We start from the raw sequence: 21,942 nt of genomic DNA, 5'->3' as shown, positions 1-21,942 counted from the left end.
CACTGGTGGCGATCAGGGAAAACATCAGTGAGGCCTGGAATAGATTATCAAAATTTGACTACATAGCGAAAAGTACCAGAGCACACTCTGAAGGGGACAAGCCAAGCAGGCTTTTGTCGTGGCTGTGCAAAAGGGAAAAGCCAAAACATCTAAATACAACACTTAAAGACGAACTGGGCGAGATCCAGATGACGCAATGGTCTATAAATGACACTTTCCGAAAATTCTACTCCCACTTGTACCGCCAGGACAAACAAGTGCCACAACAAGACCTACTAGACAGGCTGGAGGAGAAAGGGCTGCCCAAGCTAGACAAGGCGCAAAGAGAAATGCTCAACAGCGAATTGAGTGCTGAAGATATAAGTGAAGCAATTAAGTAATTGGCTACCAGTAAAACTCCTGGAAGTGATGGTTTGCCCCCTAAATTTTACAAAACGTACTCATAGGAGCTGACCCCGATCCTACATGAAGTATTTCAGGAAGCATTTGAGAACAAAATTCTTCCGAAGACCATGAGAGAGACTTTGGTGTTCCTGATCCCTAAACCCGGTAAACCCACAGACAAGTGCGACTCCTATAGACCCTTGGCAATGTTAAACTATGATGTGAAAATCCTGACAACTATATTGGCTAATCGCCTCTCCAGGGTGATAGGAGCCATAATACACGAGTACCAGGGCGGATTCATCCCACATCACAATACAGCAATAAACCTACGGCAACTACAACAAATTGTGGAGCAGACATCTGGTAGGCGGGAAAACTGTGCAGTAGTCTCGCTGGATGCCATAAAGACATTTGACTCCATATATTGGGAGTGGCTGATTGTGGTATTGAGAGAGTTTGGGCTGGGCAAGCACTTCATCAGATGGGTTGAACTACTCTATGCAGCGCCAGTGGCCAGGGTAAAAACAGGAAGGATAGTTTCAGCCCCCTGGGACATCCAGCGAGGGACTAGACAAGGCTGTCCGTTGTCACCCATGCTCTACATATTGGACCTGGAGCCGATAGCAATATACATTAGAAAACTGTTTTTTTACACCGGAATCACAGTGGGAGGGGTACACCATGTGGTGTCCGTGTACGCTGATGACGTTACGGGACCTGCACCTGAATGTTCCAGTGGTGATGGAGGTGCTGGAGAGATTAGCAGGATTCTCAGGGATATCTTTCAGCAGGATGAAATCCTGCATATTCCCATTAGCAGGACTGGCTGGGAAACTAGTGATAGAGCTCCCTGAGGTCGGGCTTAGCTGGCAGCCTAAATCATTTAGCTATCTGGGAGTGAACGTTTGGCATACCCCGAGCCTGATGCATGAGGACAACACCAAACTGGCAATGAAAGGGCTCAGAAAATCTATGATGTTTTGGTCAAGACTCCCACTGTCGGTGATGGGTAGGGCTGCTATAACTAAAATGATAGTTTTGCCAAGGTTTCTGTATTTCTTCCACAATGTGCACCACTACATCTCAGCCTCATTCTTTTGCACGATAGAGAAACTGTTGAGAGAGCTACTATGGGGCACTACTAGACACAGACTGTCTTTGTCCACAGTGACGCTACCATACAAAGAAGGTGGAGTCCAACTACCTGATCTAGAGAGGTACTACCTAGCAGTGCAACTCAGTCACATGGCCAAATGGCTAGCGGATGGGGCTACCTCGGAAACAAGACTGATACGACGACTAGTGGCCCCAGCGCACCTGAAAGAAATACTCTGGATCTCGCCAAAGTGCTTAAATGCAATCCCGATGATTGTACTGTTGGGCAGGAAGGTTTGGAACAGGGCCCTAAAAATGTCAAAAAGTGACTGCCTATAATCCCCAGAAACCCCACTGGCAGCCGAGGTCTGTGTTGTCAAGGAGGACCTGGTAGACATGAGACAGTGGGAAGGGTTCGGTGTTTACACATGGGGTTATGCCTACGAAGAAGAAGGGCTGCCTAGGGGCCAATTATTATGGTACCACAAGATTAGAAAAGCAGTGAAAGTAATCTGCAAGGTTTGCCACAAGAACCAGAAATGGACCCGGCATTGGCAGTGCTACACAACCTCAGGGATGGGTGGAAACCGGTGTCCAGAATCCAACTGATGGATAGGCTTAGCCCCAAAAGCATAGTACTTAAACAAAAATGGGAGACTGAAACGGGAACCGATATAACGGAAAGGGAATGGGCTAGGGCCCTGTAATACCCCCGGGAAGTTTCTAGAAACGCCAGATTCAGGTTAATCCAGCTAAAAGTCCTATATAGGACATATATGACCCCGGGCAGAATTGCTAAGTTTAACAGCGAGACTGCTTGGCAGTGCCCCTGGAGCGGCTCAGAGGGAGCGGAGCTGATCCACATGTTTTGGGCGTGCCCAAAGATACGATGCTTCTGGAGCAAGATAGAACTGGCTCGTAGGAAAGCTGGGGTGGTGAGATATGAGTGGACACCAGGGGAATGCCTCCTGGGGACCTACCCAAGAAAAGGTAAACACAGACACATAATTAAGCTCATGGACATGGCATGCATATTAGCAAAAAGGTCCATTGCAATGGCGTGAAAATCAGCCAGTGGGCCGAGGTATGAAAAGTGGTACAGGGAGTTGGAGCATTGGTCAAGTGCAGAGACTAGAGTGGGTGGCGAAGGGGTCTCCAAAGCTGGGAGTGAAGCAAGCTCAGCATGCGAAGCCTGGAAGGCACTAATTTGGGCCATGTACCAATCATCTGATGATAAACCTCAGTGAAAACAAAAAGCTATGGTTCAGGCTATGAGTAGCTCACAATAAAGATGTTGCTACTAGGGTGCTAGTAAGGTAATCCAGTCTGCCCCCAATACGAAAAGCGCTGTCAAACTATTGATACCCCGCTAAGGCACTCACAGAAAACACAGATTGGCAGAATGACATGTGAAGTCTTATTGGTTAAATGTTGTTTACTTACATTCACTTGGTATACTTTATATGCAGAACACTATTGGTGAATTATGACACTGGTTTTAATATTTGATACAAATGCCAATAAAAACATTCAAAAATAAATTACCAATAGTTAGTGAACTGCTAGAGCTGATGATACGAGTTCATTCATGGGGACACAGTGTCCACAACGTTCTAAGACCTATAGGATCTGAGGGGGGCCAATAGTCTAGAGGTCTGCTACTGGCTGGTAGCGATATCGCATACATAGTTTCTCTCAGTTCGCACATGTTCATGCAATTCAGCCAGGCCAGGAAGCTTGGGGCACACCGCTTACCCCAGGTTCTGGCAATGAGCAATGTGGCCACCACTAATGCCATGCCAAGAAACCTCCTCTCAGCCCAGGGGTCATGCTCTATCGGGGCCAGTAGCCGCAACTCAGGCGAGTACTCCCGCGGGGTAGGCAGCATTTCCACTATTGATTTTTCTGCATCAGAGTGGCATGATTGACTGTGTCGGAAGCAGAGGAAAGGTCAATGAGGATGAGGCAGAGGGAGAGCTAGAGTCTAGGTTAGAAAGCAGATCATTGGGGGTGTTCAGGAGGGCAGTTTCCATAACTCTGGCTGCTCTGAAGCCAGACTGATGGCCATGGAGGCAGCCAACAGATTCAGTGTGCAGAGTAAACTGGGAGATGGCGAGCTTTCCCATAATGTATTTAGTAAGCTCTTGTTCGGACCACATCCCCCACCAATTAAATGTACCCTTGTTTGGTCTTGATTGGCACAATAGATGGCCTCTCTTGAAAGAGAGACACACCAGGAGCGGGGGGTTTAAGTTTTGATTGTTGAAATCGGTTCCTTTATTCCCATGGTTTCCACTGTCTACGGGATACGTTATGGGAGGGAACATTAGGGGGGCGTGGCCTGGAGCTCATGGCGGGAGGAGGGTGAGCTGCGGAGCTCCGACCGAGGCGCTGCTTCTAGATCCTTTTCGCCGTAGTTAATCCTCACCCCCAGCGCTGGAAAACGGCTACGAGGGTAGCAGAAGCAATTCCCAGCAGACATCAGCAAACCCACTGAAGAATCGGACCCGTGAAACTCGTGAGGGCCCAAAAGAACGGGGACCCCCCCAACCTTCACCCGCATCCAAGATGGCGCCTAACTAGAGACACTCGAGTTGCCGGCAACAATAATCCTGCCCGGCCCCCTCCGCGCGATTCAACCGAGGCGATCCTTCTGAGGAAACCGCGGCTCAAAAGAACCTCTCCCTCCTGCCCAGAGACACGCAGTCCTCTCAAGGGACACCCATTGACTGCGATCCAGCAGACGCGAATCGGCGGGGAGGTGCCCGCGCCGGAGCAAACCCCCCTCCTGCCTGAGGAAGCGGAGAGGCACGACAAAGCAAACAAGCTGCTCGCCGACGCTGGGAACGCAACTCCGTGCGATCCTCCCTATCTCTGCCGAACAAGTGAGCAAGCAGACGGTCGACGGGAACGGGGTCCCACCCAACCTCCGCACACAACCAAGATGGTGTCTGCCCAGTGACTCCAGGGCCGCCGGCACCAATAGCGCTGTGTAAAACACACGCGGCGAGGTCCTTGAGGCAGCTGCGGCCAGGAACTCCCTGCTCCCTCCCGCCCAGGGACACGTAAAACCGGGAGCCGACGACAACCACCGGCAGAGACCCAGCTGGACCCGCGAGCCGGGGGAGGGTGCCCGGAGGCAGCAATTCCGCCTCCCGCTTGAGGAGGGAGAACGGAACGCCTGCTGAGAAGCCTGCTGGGACGTTTGCGGCTGGAGCGGTACGGGAGAAGACGGAGCGAGAGACAACGCGCGGGGCAGCTGGCTGGGGGCGCCGCTTTCCCCGCCCGGCTCCAGCGCCCGGCAGATGAGACCAGAGGTGAGGAGATCCGTGGGGAGGGTACACCAACGGTAACGCACCACACATTCCACGGGAGGCAAAGCAGGAGCTTGAACCACCCAAACGGCCGAAGGCCCCCCTAGGAGCTGGCTGCCGGGCCGCGATAATATGCCGGATTGACACTGCACAATATAGTAACGCGCTGCCAACACACCTGGTACAACCCAAACACTTAACCATATTCCAGGGAAGACACGGAACGGACCCCTTCCCACACAGAAAGGCACAACAACTAACAACTGGAATACCCTGTTGGCTCAGAAACACCCCAGCCAGAACAACTGAACAGCGCCCCAACAAAACCACAGTATGGCCAACAGAAACAAAGGGAAACCAACAACCCTGGACAATTATGTCTCTGCTAAGACAAGAAACCCCGCACAATCATCCCTTTCCACCCCAGAACCGCCACATACAAGGGCAGAGGAGCCCGCAGACAACCAATCACAGGTGTTAGAGGCCATTGCATCACTACGGACGTTCATAGATACAAGGATTGAAGAATTTAAATCTGAACTCCAACTAATGCGTCAGGATGCCCGAAACCTTACAGGGAGAGTAGCAAACACTGAGACGGCCATAAAAGAAACATCGGAAGACACAGGGGTCCTGAAGGCGAAGGTGTTGGACTTAGAAAAGAAAGTGGCGATGCTAGAGACAAGATCCGAGGAAGCTGAAGGACGGGCGAGGAGAGGTAATGTCCGAATACTTGGGGTGCCAGAAGGAAGTGAAGGCCCGAACCCAACTGCCTACATAGAGTCCCTGATACAACAAGAGGTGGGCGCCGGGAAACTAACACAAGGATTCTCAGTTGAAAGGGCACATAGATCCCTACAAAGGAGGCCCCCGCCTGGCTCACACCCTCGCCCCATAATTGCCAAAATACTCAACTTCCAAGATAGAGAAACCATCCTGAAGTACTCCAGGGAGGAAGGGCCGATAGAACGAGACAACTCCAAAATATCCATTTACCCAGACTACACCCAAAAAGTCCAAAGGGAAAGGAACTCCTTTGTACCAGTAAAAGCCAGACTCTGTCAGCTCAACCTAAAATACATGCTCCTCTACCCCTCGAGACTGAAAATCATCTTTAAAGGTAGAGCGATATTTCTGGAGAACCCGGAAGCTGCCAACATGTGGCTGGAGGACAATAACCTCGCAGAAGACAAAGACGCCCACCCAACGGATCCCACAGACACACCCAGCCCGGGTAAGGGAGGATCACAGCTACTCAAGCATTAACATGGCTGAAGCAAAAGACAGGGCGACCAGAAAATAAGCAGGTAATCCATACAACAGTTGGCTAAACAGAAGCGGCCCTCGCTCGGCCTCCCACCAGGCACAGGACGCTACCCCCACAGACAGTTCGACCCCGCTCGTGCCTGATACCTGGATGGGTCTGGAGGACACGAGAGCTCCCGAGCGCCGCAGGACGAATGCAGCCGCTGGGCGCACCAGTTCCAGTTTTGTTAATTGTTATGTTAGTTACACAGCACTAAAAACCAAAGAGGCGCAGGAAAGGATGAACCCAGGACCCGGGGTTACAGAGATTCCTGAACCAACACCCGAAAACCCGCAGCGGGAAGGAGAACCACCCCGAGAAAACAGGGGGGCACCTGAGGGGACGGAACCCAGATACCAACCAAATGACATCCCAACTTAAAATCATGACATGGAATGTGAGGGGAATGGGCTCATACTTAAGGAGAAACCGGATCCTATCCTACCTCCGCAGAAAAAAGATCTCAATTGCAATGCTACAAGAGACCCACCTCACAGAAGAATCTACGTCCAAAATATCGGAGCGTTGGGGTGGCACTGGAAGGGGGGCGCACTATTCCAAATACGCTAGAGGGGTATTCACCTGGGTGAGCCCGAATGTGCCATTTCAACTACAGGGCTTTGAAGCGGACAAAGAAGGCAGGTACCTAATTATGTGGGGAACCATAGAACACACGTCCATTTGCCTGGTAAACTCTTACTTCCCACAACACGGCATACCGGCACATCTCAAGGCCCTGTGCAAAAAAATGATACACCACAGGGATAGAACTTTTATATGGGGAGGAGACTTCAACTGCGTCAGGGACGAAACCATAGATAGGTCCGAACCTCCACACCAACTGCGAAATGCCGCAACCCAGTCGCTGAACAGTGCGCTCGAACATCTAAATCTGGTGGATGTTTGGAGAGAACAACACCCCACGGATCGGATCTACTCCTATTACTCAGCCCCGCACAAGATCCACACTAGGATTGACCATTTGTTCATAGACCGGGAGCAAGTTTTGATGGCAGACTCAACAACATACCTTGGCAGAACAATTTCGGACCACTCCCCCCTACTCATGCAGTGGAAGGTTAGGGGACCTAGACCACCGATCCCAACGTGGAGAATGCCCACCGCAGCACTCACTGACCAAGAATTCAGAGAAAACCTGAACACAGCGCTGGAGGAATACATTAACAACAACAAAGGCTCAGTGGCAAGTTGGGGCACGCTATGGGAAGCCATGAAGGTGGTAACACGCGGGGAAGCCATAGCAAAAGCGGGAGGTATCCGCAAAAGACTGAAGGCTGAACTAGAAGGACTAGAAGAGGAAATAACGAAACTGGAAACGAACCCCAAAGCTGGCCCAGAGGGGGAAGTTAAACTGAGAGAAGTCCGAGAAGAATGTACCTCAGCCTGGGATAGGCTCGCTAAGTTTGATTTCGCAACCCACACCGCCAGAACGCATAAAGAAACCGACAAACCTGGAAGATTGCTGGAATGGCTCTGCAAACGAGAGCACCCAAGACACCTCCCAACCGAAATCACAGATGACAATGGAACAACACATAGAACACAACAAGACATTAACGAGGCATTTGCGGTATTTTACGCCAAACTGTACGCCCACGACAAACAGGTGCCCAGGGACGAAATCAGAGACACCTTAGAAGAAATAGGACTCCCAAAACTTTCCGATGAACAAAGGGAATCCCTAGAAATGGAGATCACCCCGGAAGATGTGGCAGAAGCGATCAGATCCCTAGCGACATGCAAGACCCCCGGAAGTGACGGCCTCCCACCCGAATTTTACAAAACATATGAAGCAACCCTCATCCCTATACTCTACAGGTCTACCGAGAATCATATGAGAACGGGATCCTACCTAACTCAATGAAGGAAACGATAATAACCCCAATCCTCAAACCAAACAAACCCCACTCTGAATGCGACTCCTATCGCCAGATAGCGATGTTAAATTATGAAAGTAAGATCCTCACCACCATCCTGGCCAAGAGACTAGCAAGAGTGGTGGGTTCTATAGTCCATAACGACCAAAACGGCTTCGTCCCAGGACGCAACACAACAGCCAACCTCAGAAGGCTACAACACACCATGGCTGAGACATACTCGAGAGACGAAGACCTGGCAGTGTTGTCGCTCGACGCCATCAAGGCCTTCGACTCCATATTCTGGGAGTGGCTGATTGAAGTGCTGAGAGAATTTGGCATCGGAGAGGGCTTTGTGAAATGGATCAAGGTACTTTATAATTCACCAGTGGCTAGAGTCCGGACCGGAGGCACGATATCTGAACCCTGGGACATACAAAGGGGTACCAGACAGGGCTGCCCACTGTCACCAATGCTGTACATCTTGGGACTGGAGCCGATAGCCATATATTTCCGGAGACAGCTTTTTGATGCGGGCATAAGAATGGGAAACAAGTACACCATAATATCCCTATATGCAGACGACGTGCTCCTGTACATAAAAGACCCCCAACTTAATGCACAAGTGGCACTGGATGTACTGGACAACTACGCACGCTACTCCGGAATCAAATTCAGCAGGCAGAAATCTTGTGCGTTTCCCCTGGCTAGGCTCAGGGACCGGAAAGAAACGGACCTGCCAAATGTGGGGATGAAATGGCAACCGGAAACATTTAGATACCTAGGTGTCAATGTGAGACACACCCCGGAACTAACGCATGAACACAATACTGAAGCAGTAATAAAGGGCCTCGGAAACTCTATGAAATTTTGGTCTAAATTGCCACTAGCAATGATGGGTAGGGCAGCAATTGTCAAAATGATAATCCTACCCTGCTTCTTGTACTACTTTATTAACATCAGTCACTATATCAGACCTCCATTTTTCAAAAAGCTTGAAGCAATAATCAGGGACTTTCTATGGGGACCAGCCAGACATAAACTGTCATTATCTACTCTCACACTACCGTACAAAGAAGGAGGAATACAACTACCTGATCTACAAACATACTACCTATCCGCACAGCTCGCCCATGTCACGAAATGGCTCTCAGATGACCCAAACCCCGAATCAGAGATGCTGGAACAAACACCCTCCAAGCTGTTCCCCAAAGAGACACTCTGGAACCCACTGAAGCAGACACAGAATGACCCAATGATTGTAAAACTGGGTAGGCAGATATGGTCTAGAACTTGCTTGATCCGACAAACAAAACACCCCTACTCCCCCAACATCCCCATCCTGGTGGACGCATGTAAAACCCAAACAGACCTCACGGTAGCAAGAAGCTGGGAAAGAGCCGGACTCTATGCCTGGGGAGATATGTTCGATGAAGACTAATTCAGGGAGTTCGAAACGCTTCAAGCAAGGGAAGGACTCACTAGCGGACAGTTCCTGTGGTATCACCGACTCAGACAAATAGCCAAGAAGAAATGGGACAGCTGGCCGGAAGAACCCACCCCGGACCCCCTCCTGCAGGAGATGTTTGACCTTACAGATGGCTGGAAACCAATAACTAGAATTTACAGTCGATTAATGGACAAGCCCAATCCGAAGAGTGCACCATTGAAAGAAAAATGGGAGGCGGATCTAAGAATCACACTAACAGACAACGATTGGGAAAGAGCGTTAACCTACCCCAAAGAGGTGTCAAGAAACGCCAGATTTAGACAAATTCAGCTATATGTATTGTATCGTACGTACATGACTCCACAGAGAGTGGCTGGTTTCAGCAATAACACATCTTCAAAGTGCCCCTGGTGCAGCACGGACGATGCAGACTTAATGCACATGTTCTGGACTTGCACCAGAACGAGAAAACTCTGGTCCAAAGCACAACAGACCTGCACGGACGCTGGGATGTCCAGATATGAATGGAGCCCGAAAGAATGCTTATTAGGCACATATCCCAGGATAAGCAAACACAAAAATATAACCAAGCTGATGGACATTGCATGTATTCTTGCCAAAAGAACAATAGCAATGGCATGGAAGGCGCCAGGAGGGCCCAGGCAAGAGCGATGGATCAAAGAGTAGGAGAGATGGACAGAAGCTGAAACCAGAGCATGGCAGGAAGGAACTAATGCAGAAGAAGATGGCGGGAACGACACTCTTGAATCATGGAAAGCGCTCCTCCGAGACATAAACTTTGCCGCCGACCACAAGCCCCCCCTAGGCAGACTGCCTACACCAGCGAGAAAGAGCAAAACACCACCCTAACGTCATGGATTCCTTGGATGGGTCACCCAAGGCGTCCCGAAACTCCAGCCTTCTAGACCACCGGCCCAAACTGAACTTGAAAACTATATAGCAAAAAATCGAAGACTGTTTAGGTTATTAGGTTAATTTGTTCTCATGGTTTTGTTATTCTTTTCCTCCGTCACCATTTGTATGTAATGCAACAAAAGTTAATAAAATATGTTTAAAAAAAAAATGGGAGGGAACATTAAAGGGGCAAGGTGTGGAATTTGCGCTTGTAGTTGAGGATGGGCCAGTGAGGATGTGGGACAGGGAGGGGGAAGAAGAGAGGAGCTTTTAGTTAGCCATAGCAATACACGCAGAAGCATGTCAAGGAAATGGTCTATGAGGATTAATATTAAAACTGCTCAAACTGTAACGTCACTGGATGAAGTATGATGGGGTCGAAGTGTGTCACTTAGAGAAGTTGCATGGAACTGTAGAGGGATAAATAACACCATTAAAGAGTGCAAAGTGGTGGCGTACCTTGAAACATACTGTCAATATGGTGTTTTTGCAAGAGACACACTTCCGAATGCCAGCCCCCTCACATTTTGGCAGAATAGATATTGCAAAATGGTATGCCTTGTATTCCACTCAGAACTCACAGACAGACTTAGTTGCACAGCACATTTTTCAGCTGTGGCGGCAGGCTGTGTACCCTCATTTATATCTGAGCGCAGGGCTCAGATCATCTTCCAAGAGTTGTCCGCAGAGGAGTTCCTCGTCTTTTGTGGTGTGCCTCAGGGCTCCTGCATGTCTCCCACTTTATTCAATATCTTTACGCTCCCATCATTTGACCAATTGGATGCGGTGAGCATAATTTATGCGAACTATGCGGATGACATGCAGTGCCTTGTGCCACTGTCAGGTGACTACGACCATGACTACTCCACCTCTGTGAACTTTGCCTATAGCTTGAGTCAAACCAGGCTGCGGGTGAATAAGCTAGCATTAAATGATTCCAAGACCGAACTCAAGGTGGTCGGGACTGTGCTTCAACTTGGGAAGCTAGGCCAGGAATATCCGCAATTTGATATTGCTGGCTGCCTAATTAAAACACAATCCAAAGAAAATGTCTTGCGTGGGGTCTTTTCCTTATGCAGCGCCTGTTTTGTGGAATACCCTTCCACCCAATCTGCGAGCATGTGTGTCGCTGCCGGATTTTAAAAGGAAACTGACAACCAGTCTATTTTGCTGATTTGACATGTCCTGAAATTGCATGCATCTTCTTCAGTCGTGCCTTTTCTACCCCTTTCCTTTCATTGTATGTGTGTCTTGCTTAGCAACCATATGCCTCTGTGGTTTCTGTTTCGCGCTCTGGAAATAAATTAAATAAATAAAAATGGACTCTGCCTACTCTGCTTTTCAAGTTGCTGATTGTCAGCTGGCAACACTACCTAAAGTTCTTTTTAAAATGATGGGTATGGTATTGGATTTAGACCTCTCAATGAAAGCGCATTTCAGCAGTCGTGCGTCCCGCTCATCTTACTTATTACTTACTTATTACATCTTACTTATTTTAAGTTACTGGCGCAAATTAGGCCTTTCTTGGATACAGCAGATATTGCAACACTGGCTTGTGCGATAATGGGCTCTTGCCTGGATTACTGTGCCAGCCTTTTGCAGGGCATAGGCAAGGGAGAGCTCAACCGTGTGCAAGTAGTCCAAAATAATGCAGCTCGAGCAGTTACTGCCTTCAGAGAACTGGTCATGTCTCTGCAGTAAGAAGATCACTCCATTGGCTTCCTGTTCAAAAACGGATTCTATTCAGGACATTATGCATCACTCATGTGTGCCTCTATGGGAAAAGTCCAGTGTATTTGGCAAAACAGTTAACATGGCTCCCTGTCAGGCGAACATTATGGTCTAACAACTCGGAATTGCTAGAAGTACCCGTAGCCAAGCTATAACAGGTTCTTGATGTATGTTTCTCTGTAGCAGTACTTTAGTTATGAAATGCTGTGCCTCTGGGTCTGGGAATATGCAGCACTGTGTTGTCCTTTCAACGCAGATTGAAGACTCATTTTTTAGTAATTTTCTATGGACTCCCCCCTGCTGACTTTGTATGTTAAATTTCTGCTTTGTGTTTTTTGTTATTTGTTTTGTGATGTTCCAGCACGTTATAAATAAATTAAATAAAAAAACATAGCACAAAAACCACTCCAATCAATTACATCAGGCATATTAAATGTGTCATCCAGAAAGCAGCACACATATTTAAGGGACATGATTAAAAAAATTGATGCATCATTAAAATGTGAATAGTTTTTCCATCAGCATCTAAACCGCGGGCATGTCCTTCTTCAGAATATCAAATTTGTGTTTGTCCTTTCTTCAATGACATTTGACCACATACTTGCCCTGTTTAAACCCATTCTCCTACATTTTATAAGAAAGCAGGCAATATCTGACCCCAGCCCGAGCTCGACTTTGGACAACTGTTCCTACCATTCTAGTCTGGCACTGCTTTAGAGGAGAGGGGGGACATTGGCATAGGCAGTAGTGACACATTCAGGGGGTCTTGAGGGGCCATGGATTTAAAGATTGGTGGGTGAATGGATGCGCATTAACAGAAATATTAATTTTGTTTCTGAATGTTGGTAAGAAGGGGGTGAGTCAAATGGAGTGGAAGGGTTCCAGCATGCAGGAGCAAAGCCAGCGAAGGCTTGTTTCTCTGCTTTTGTTTCGCCTGCATTCAGGGTTTCAAGGAGCATTGCATTTGAATGGCTTTAGTATTTTTAATAATCAGTATTAAGTAGTCAAGTTTGTTGTGTGGAAGGTTTGAAGATAAGCATGGGGATTTAATCTATATACACATCTGCGGGAGGAGCCAAAAGAGGTCCATGGGTCTTGCAGCAATATGATGGGATTTGCGTTGCACTGAGATCAGCATGATGCGCGTAGGACGGCCTTAAGACATGGGGGAGGGTTGATAGAGGGGGAGAAGAGGGATTTACTACCATCAATGGGTATCACTTCATAATATTCCCAACAAAAATATAGCCGTAGATATGGCCGTTTTGTTCGCCATAGGTGATATTTTTGGGGGGGATATTGTGTGGGAGCGGGGGATGCGGGGGGGTGTCTCCCGCACATTAATAAATGATGCAGGGGTTGCGGGGTTGTCCCCTGCAGGGTCCATGTGTAAATTTCACTGAAAAAATATGGCGATATTTTAGCATCGCAATATTTTTGCGGCGGAATTAACACATGGAACCCATCAATGCAGGACAATGCAAGAGCTTGGACAGTGACGGCAAAGGGAGAAGGATTGGATTCTTCGGAGGAGGGGGGCTTCCAGAAAGAGAAGGGAGTTAACAAAAATGGCAGTGTCCCAGGAGAAATGTTCCTCTATGTTCAATAAATAGGTGGAAAAAATAGCACTTGCGAGTTGACAGTTGGTGATACATTACTGGAGGCCTGGACCTCTGTGTGCCAGGTTTTTCTCTTGCTACACAGCAAGCATTCTTAGAAGTGACAACTACTTGGTAAAGCTTTTTCGGGGGAGGTCAGGTCATAAAAATACACCACTGATGTCAACGGGATACATCTTGGTTTGTCTGGTAATTCTTGGCACAAACGCACATAAATCACCAGACATTGCTTTATATTTAGCACAAGCAATGTCACCACATAATAGTTCATTTGCCACCAACATACCTACTACATTCTCAATCTCTGCTGGGATGTCATACCCATCGCCTTCGTCATCAGTAGGTGAATCTTCTGGGATGGAAGTGGCTTGATTTGGAATAGAAACTCGCAGATTAGCAGCCAAAGACCTTGAACCACGCTGGTACCTGCATGAAAGGAAGGTGCGATTGGCAAAGTGAAGAGCACACACTACTTTAATCTTCCTCATGCAAATGAAAAAACAGAAACTTACTAGTAGGAATCTTTGACCTGAAGCCTGTGCAAATAATGTGCATAATAAACAACATTAGGGAATGGAGTGGGTTTATTGGTTGGGTGAGGTATTTGCTTTCAGACGTTGCACAAATAACCCATCAGATGAGGAGGCCAAGGACTTGAAATTGTCACTTGAATCTTTTAGCTTTAAGCAGCTGGTTTCAGCTGCAACTCACAGCAGTGGTAATATCCTAGATTGGATAGTGGTAAAAAATCTTGAAAAAATTACTTCAATCACGGAATGTGCTTGGTCCGATCATCGGGATGTAAACTTTGGCTGCACTATACCATCATTCCAGGCCTCACTTCCAATCAGCAATAAGCCACTTACGACCTGGTGGAATTATAAAAATATGACTAGTGAGGCTTTTAAGGAGCAAGTAACACCACTCCTGCCATCACTACAGGACTATACCTCCCTTGATAATTTTACTCTTTCGTTCAGAAAGGCCACCAATCAAGCTTTTGACATGTTGGCCCCACTTAAACCTGCTAAGATCAACAAATCCATTGACGAAAATAAATAGTTTTCTGGGAAAATTTGAGAAGCTAGGAGAATTAAGCGTAAAGCGTAGTGCTGTTGGAGAAAGGCTCCTTCAGCTGTGTCAATCTCGAGTTATAAACAGGCTGTAAAAGCCTATAAAATAAACACTCTTCAATACTAAATCTAAAATGTTTAATGAGAGAATACAACAAGCAAAATCTCAGTTAAAGGAGATATTTTCGATCTTACAGGAGTTAAGAAACGCACCAGTTAGCTTTCAGGAACAAGAGAACGACGCCTGGTGCCAAGCAATACATGATGGGTCTATTAGAAAAACTCAAAACCATCAACAGGCCATCAGAAACCAGAAAAGCCTACTTCCTGATATTGAAACAACATCTAAGCCTGTGGTTCCTCCAGAGCAAAACCATCTAGAAGCTTTTGCTTTTGAAAAGGTATCAGAGATGGAAGTCCTAGAGGTTATTCATAACCTAAAACCCTCCTCATGTAAGGGGGACATCTTCCCAGCAAGGCTCTTTAAGGACTTTGCGGACACACTAGCTCCATGGGTCACCCAGTTCATGAATTAGTCCTTCGATGAAGCATATGTTCCAGGAAACATAAAAGAAGCTTGGATTACTCCACTTATTAAAAAGGACAATTTAGACCCCTCAGTCCCAGGAAGTTTTAGGCCAATCACAAATGTGCACTTCCTATTGAAAATAATTGATAGAATTGCATACTTACAATATTAGAAATGTGTGGAAAATAATAATTACTTGCTGCTGAACAATCTGGATTTTGAGCAAAGCACGGCACAGAGACAGCCCTCCTAGATCTTTAGCTGAAAATTGCCACTATCATTGAAAAAGGGAATGTAGCTTTACTTCCGTTATTGGATCTATCCTCTGCGTTTTATTTGATAGATCATGATCTCTTAGCAGAGAGACTAACAACAGTTGGCAAATGCTCACCTCACCATCAGCAGCTAAATGGTTTAAATCCTTTTTGGGACCCACAATGGCGGCAGTGGCAAAAACTCCTCACTAAAAACCCTGCTGATGTGTGGCGTTCCTCCGGGGTCATGTTTGTCCCCGCTGCTTTTTAATATTTTTTCTAAGCTATTGTGTGACATGCTGCTAACACTCGGTGTCCAGTTTACCAACTACGCTGATGACACCCAATTGGTCTTTGAGCTTTCAGGATTATATGAAAAGGATGCTCAGAGTCAGGGAGTGTTACACTCACCTGGTATCCATGGGGACACCACCCATCCCTGGTTGGATGATTTGCACTCTCAAACCCTCTCCCGGTCCCTTGGTAAGGCCTCTGGTTAAAGATGGGTCTACAATATAGGAGAGCTGGATTCAATACCAGATTGTCTTTGTTTTCCCACCTCCCTTAGCCTTAACTTCTTCCTCCCCCTTAGGCCCTCTCCACACCTTAATATTGTAAAAGGTGGATTCTCCGTCCTGCTCCTCGTGGCAGGGGTGCGTAGATGTGGGGGGCGAGTAGTGACCAAGTTACTTCACTGGTGCAAGCCCCCCCTGTGGGAATCCTGGTCTACTGCGACTCCGTAGGTTTGCTGCTTTACAGTCTTTAAATGCAGTTCTTATGTTCCTCTTAGTTCGAATAATAATGTCTTGCTTCTTTCCTTTTAGGTATGGAAAGGTATTTTGGTGTTGTCATGCAGTTTGAAGATGAGCATGGGCAGGTAGGCGAAAGCGTGGTGTGCGCAATGCTGTCCAGTGAGTAATGCGCAATGCGTGGCGCTGTTTCGCCTTTTATATTGCTAACCTGTGTCTTTTCTCTCCTTGCAGGTTGCGATGTTCCTCGCTGAGCGCCGTAATATTCCAGCAATGATACTGACCAGGAGATGACTACCGAGTTAAGAATTGTGTGGCTTTCTTCATTCGGGAGGAAACGTGAGTAAACGCTTACTAATGCTGTCTTTCTTTCTCCTCTTTTCAGGTTATGGTATTCCAGGATGCATGCGGTGCCGGATGATGGAGTTCGTACCTTCAGAGGAGTGGAACTGAAGTCAGCGATAGATTGAAGACAGGATACTGTTCCAGGTAAGTTTCGTAGTGTTCTTTCTCTCTCTGCAGGTCCTTGGTTTCAGGTAAGATGGCATCAAAGAACTGTACACGGTGAGCGTTACGCTGCCCACAGCAGAATAACGCAAAGAATGTTCTGCTGTTTGGGTGCGGTTTAAATAGTCTCAGGTAAAGTAGTCCAGGAAAAATAGTCCCAGGCCTGCCACACACCCAAAGTAGTCCAGGTAAAGTAGTCCCAGACCTGCCACACCCAAAAGACTAGACTGCATAGCTCCGTTCCTTGTAACTGAGCTAGGTGCGTGCCTCCATGTTGGCTGAATCCCCCCAAGTTAAATAGTCCCAAGTAAATAGTCCCATTCTAATGTTGGTCTTCATGATGGTTATGAGCCAGGCGCCAAAGGCGCCAGGATCGACTCCAAGAGAGTCTTGGATGAGGATTTAAGGCCTTTGACCTGGCTGTAACTGGAAGGCTGACTTGCCAGTGAGGGCCAGGGGCAAGGGTCATGACAGGGAGGTTTTTTGCGCTATTCAAAAATGGATGGCAACAAACTCATTAGCGTTAAATGAAGAAAAAACAGAATTACTAACAGTTAGAACCCCCCAAAAGCTAAAAAATGTGATCAATACAGAAGTTTTAAAATTAATAATAACAGCATCGTGGTATCAGATCATGTAAAAACTTTACAGGTCTTTATTGGCTCACATCTATCTTTTAAGAGGCATACTTCATTCCTAAAATCAATATGTACATTTTACTCCAATCTATTGTGGCAAATTCGCCCATATTTGACAGAGCAGAAGCTTGCTATGATTGCTGGTGCCATAATAAACTCTACACTAGACTATTGTAATAGTTTATTGATGGGCACCTGTAAGACTAACATTAAAAAAATTCAAACAATACAGAATGAAGCTGTCCGGCCCATCTTTGGTCTAAGTCGACGCTCCAAGATCTCACCAGCAAGGAGGAAGCTACACTGGCTCCTGGTTGAACAGAGGATTGATTGCATTCAAAGGTGCAGTTATGGTATAAAAATGCCTAGCAGGCAATGCACCAAACTATCTTGTTGGTAAGATAAAAAAGCACCTATCAGAAGAAACCTCTGCTCTAACGGAAATCAAGCTTTGCATGAGCCACAACAAACTCTAAAAAGAGTTGGTGGAACCAACTTCAATTTCTGGGCACCTAGGGTCTGGAATTCCCCCCCCCCCGCCCAACATCAATGACTGTGTGTCTCTTATCATATTTAAGAAACAACTTAAGACCTGGCTGTTCGACGAAGGGGCCCTTTTAGTTATTTGTTAACCTCACCCGCATACAGAATATCAGAAGCCTGTTGTACTGATGTTTTATGTACTTTCGTCTCTGTCCTTGTGAGCTGCCTATGGGCGAACAGTGCTATATAAAAAAAAATATAATAATATAGAAAGACATACAAGTCCAGTCTCACCTACCTCACACTGTCTTATTATTCTTACTTCTGCCTCAATTAGGGGTACTGGAGACACAGCTTTACGTGGGATTGGACCCAGCAAGTGACAGAGGGGCCATGTACTACCCAATTAACCAGTGATTTTATAGGGTACCTCAGGGCTTAGTTTGCTCACAGTTCAATATTTATTAAAAGAGTGTAGATGATATAATAGAGATGATACATACATCTATGTCTCTTAAACATGAGACCCCAAGGGCGCAGATCTCCACGCTATATGAACCTTTCTCTGAAATAGTCAATTCTATAGGTCAGAAGTAGAAGTTAAACCTGGACAAGACTGAGCGATTAATCGTTGTATCAAAGTCAAAATTGAAAATAAAGGAGGGATGGAAGGCTCTAAACCTGGGATTACATTTCGGGATCATGTTTATCACTAGCCTCAAAGTGTATGCATGTTAAAACAATATTTTATTTGATGTCACAGTTGTGTGTACTATGTACCAGCTTTATACTCCATTACGACCAAAACAGTTAGGGTGAGTAGCAGGTATGGGCTTTGCAACACAGATGGGCATTGGAAAGGATGCGGCAGAATGGGCCTTGTAGTATTATAACTGAGATTGTAACTGTAAAGACTGAAGGGGGGTATCTGTACTTCTGCCCTCTATATGGCCAGCCCAGGCTCTCAATTTTGTACCAATGGACAGGCAGCCAGGCTTAAGCTTTCAGGAGGTGACGCAGGTAGGTTCTTAAGTACAGTGAGTCCCCAAGCTCCCACAAAGGAATGTCCGCACACTATGTTAGGTGATGACACAGGTTTAGTTATATAAAATAAGGTTGCTACCCAAATATATACACATAAATAATAACACTTTGTACTCTGGAGATATTTATTCAAAGAATGGCAAATAGATTATACGCTATGTGGTACCATGCAATACTTAAATTCGGTGATAGATGCACTAACTGCAGGCAGTTTTAAATAGGCATGTGAATTCTTAAGTGAGGTGTATCAGCATAGAATAGAGGAGAAAGGCAGGTTAGTTGTGAACAGTGGCAGAATGCCTTTTTTAGGCTAGATGACCTCCACCCGCCTCCACCTGGTCAACCTGTAATGGAAAAGTTAGGAAGTAACCTATCTTGTTTGTTTGTTTGATTATTATTTGTACTGCGCACCGGACCCACAGGTATCAGGGCGCACAGGATAAGATAATTCAAAGCTTGGTTACACAACAAATTACAGAAATTACAAAGTTAAAAACATATAAGGGATAGAATACATGAGAAGCCCATCAGTGTGGACAGCAATCGGTAGCATATAGGCAATACAATATATACAATATATAGAGGGGCATGTAGGTGCCTAGAGGTAACATGATGGAATAAACTGTACAGTCAGCGGTGAGTTGATAGCAAATATTTACAGTTGCAAAATCAGTATTTACAGTCTCAAGGATTGATCTACTCTTAATGTTGGTGGTAAAGAGTTCCATAATTGGGCTGCCTTGAATGGGAAACTACATCCCCCTATACTCGAAAGCTTGAATCTGGGAACAGCAGGGTAGTTAGTGTTAGAGAGTCTAGTAATCCTAGTCGATGACTTCTTGGTGAATCTTTCCGACAGGTAACTGGGTGCAGCATTGTTCAAACATTTATAGGTCAGTGTCGCCACCTTCAACTTGATTTTGTCGTGTGTGTAGAGCCAGTTGTTAGCTTTTCTAGTAATGGAGATGTGTTTTCTCCTAGCAATTCCTAGTGCTGCTCTAAGAGCATTATTTTGCAGAATCTGGATTTTCTTGATGATTTGTTTGTTAGCACCTATTGTTATTGTTATTGTTATTTTGCACTTATATAGCGCCTTATATACCATTGGTATGGTCTGAAGGCGCTGGTAGGTTGAACGCCCTTGGGAACCGAAGTTCATATCAGTAGAGAGAGTCGAGAGAGTTAAAAAGGTGCGTGTGAGCACCGGGTATGTGTACAGCTCGTGCAGTATCGGTGTAATAGCTGTTTTCTAGCGGTAGGTGTGGTGGTTGAGAGGTCAGGGGTATGTGTTCGTTCTGGCAGGATTTATCCAGATCGGATGTGGCTGCGTTAGGCCTGAGGAGAACGCCTCGCTGGGGGGAGCGTAACCAGCAGTGATTACTTAGAGTGATGTGGGGTGAGCGGCAAATGTTGATATGAGAACAGTTATACCGAATGGTGTCATAGTATCTCTGTGTTCTATTTGAGTGGTGATGTAAGGAGAGAGTAAGCGTGTTGGTGAGATATGATGGGTTACATGGGGTACACTTCTATATTCAACTTTCCACGGGAGGCTCTTGGGCGTACTTCTTGATTCACAGAGAGGCTACAGGGCACACATCTAAATTCAACTTTCTAAGTGTAGTTCTAAATTAAACTTTCCACAGACAGGCTATTGGGCACACTTTTAAATGCAATTCTATATTCAACTTATCACAGAGTGGGTACACTTCTAAATTCAACTTTTCACAGAGAGGCTGTTGGGTACACTTCTAAATTCACTTTCACAGAGAGGATATTCGGTATGCTTCTAAATTCACTTTCACAGAGAGGCTGTTGGGTACACTTCTAATTCCCTTTTTACAGAGAGGCTGTTGGGTACACTTCTAAATTCACTTTCACAGAGAGGATATTCGGTATGCTTCTAAATTCACTTTCACAGAGAGGCTGTTGGGTACACTTCTAAATGCTGCTTCTAAATGCACTTTCAATGCAATTTTCTAAATTTACTTCTAAATGCAACTTTCCACATAGAGGCTATTGGGCACACTTCTAAATGCAACTTCTAAATGCAATTCTAAATTAACTTTCACAGAGAGGCTGTTGGGTACACTTCTAATTCCCTATGTAGAACGCATTGCAATAGTCCAACTTTGACAGAAAAAGTGCTCGGGCCAATGTGATGCAACTGCTATTTGATAGAAAAGGTTTGCTTGCTCTAATCAGTTTACACGTGTACCCTGTGGATGAAGCCACAGCGTTGATTTGCTTGTTGAAGGATAGGGTTGTGTCTAGGTAGAAATCTAAGGTCTTCATCTCTTTGGCCACAGAGATAATGGTGTTATCAATATTGAAAGCAGAGTAGTTGGAGCTTAATTTATTGAGGGAAACAGTAGTGCCAAGGATGATGATCTCAGTCTTGTCATCATTCAGGCATAGTCCATGGGTGGCCATCCATGCCTGGATGATGAGATGAGATATATCCTTTCCACCAAGGCCAAATCCTTATCGTAATCACCAGAAAGAGGTAGGAAAGAGGTAGGAGGATCTGAGTGTCATCTGCATAGTTAGTGTAGGTGACACCGAGTTGATCCAGATCATCGAAAAGGGGCTTAGTGAGGATATTATAGAGGGTAAGTGAGACACAGGAACCCTGGGGCACTCACAGGTCATGGGGATAGGGTCGGCTGCTGCGGTCTCATAGTCCGGTTGCTAAGAAAGGATTGTAACAAAACTATGGCTTCCAGTGAGAAGTAGGTAGCTGTGTTGAGGTGCATAAGACCCCATGGTCGACTAGGTTGAATGCCGCTGATAGGTCTAGTAAGAGAAGAAGGGCAGGAGTCCCTCTGTCTCTCAGTTCGTCAATCTGTGCCTTCAGGTCTAGTAGGGCTGTTTCGGTTCCATACTTTGGCCGAAAGCCAGACTGATGTGATCCTAATAAGGAATTAGATTCCAAATGTTTTGGATTTGTATGTAAGCCATTTTGTCTAGT

At 46.2% G+C, this 21,942-nt stretch overlaps 1 protein-coding gene across 4 annotated transcripts in view; it reads right to left on the bottom strand.

Moving 5' to 3' along the window:
* TBCD (tubulin folding cofactor D) overlaps positions 1-21,942 on the bottom strand; it is a 2,839,019-nt gene that overhangs the window by 2,028,555 nt on the left and 788,522 nt on the right. For all 4 annotated transcript variants that reach the window (XM_069654539.1, XM_069654542.1, XM_069654540.1 and 1 more), the window contains exon 12: positions 13,981-14,120. In XM_069654539.1, coding sequence (XP_069510640.1) covers positions 13,981-14,120 — 140 coding nt within the window. The remainder of the gene's footprint in view (positions 1-13,980; positions 14,121-21,942) is intronic.

Source organism: Ambystoma mexicanum, chromosome 3q (genome assembly GCF_040938575.1).
Source record: "Ambystoma mexicanum isolate Mex_15411 chromosome 3q, UKY_AmexF1_1, whole genome shotgun sequence".
Classification (NCBI taxonomy): domain Eukaryota; kingdom Metazoa; phylum Chordata; class Amphibia; order Caudata; family Ambystomatidae; genus Ambystoma; species Ambystoma mexicanum.
The sequence above is the reverse complement of the archived record's forward strand: the minus strand, read 5'-3'. Positions and strand labels throughout refer to the sequence as shown.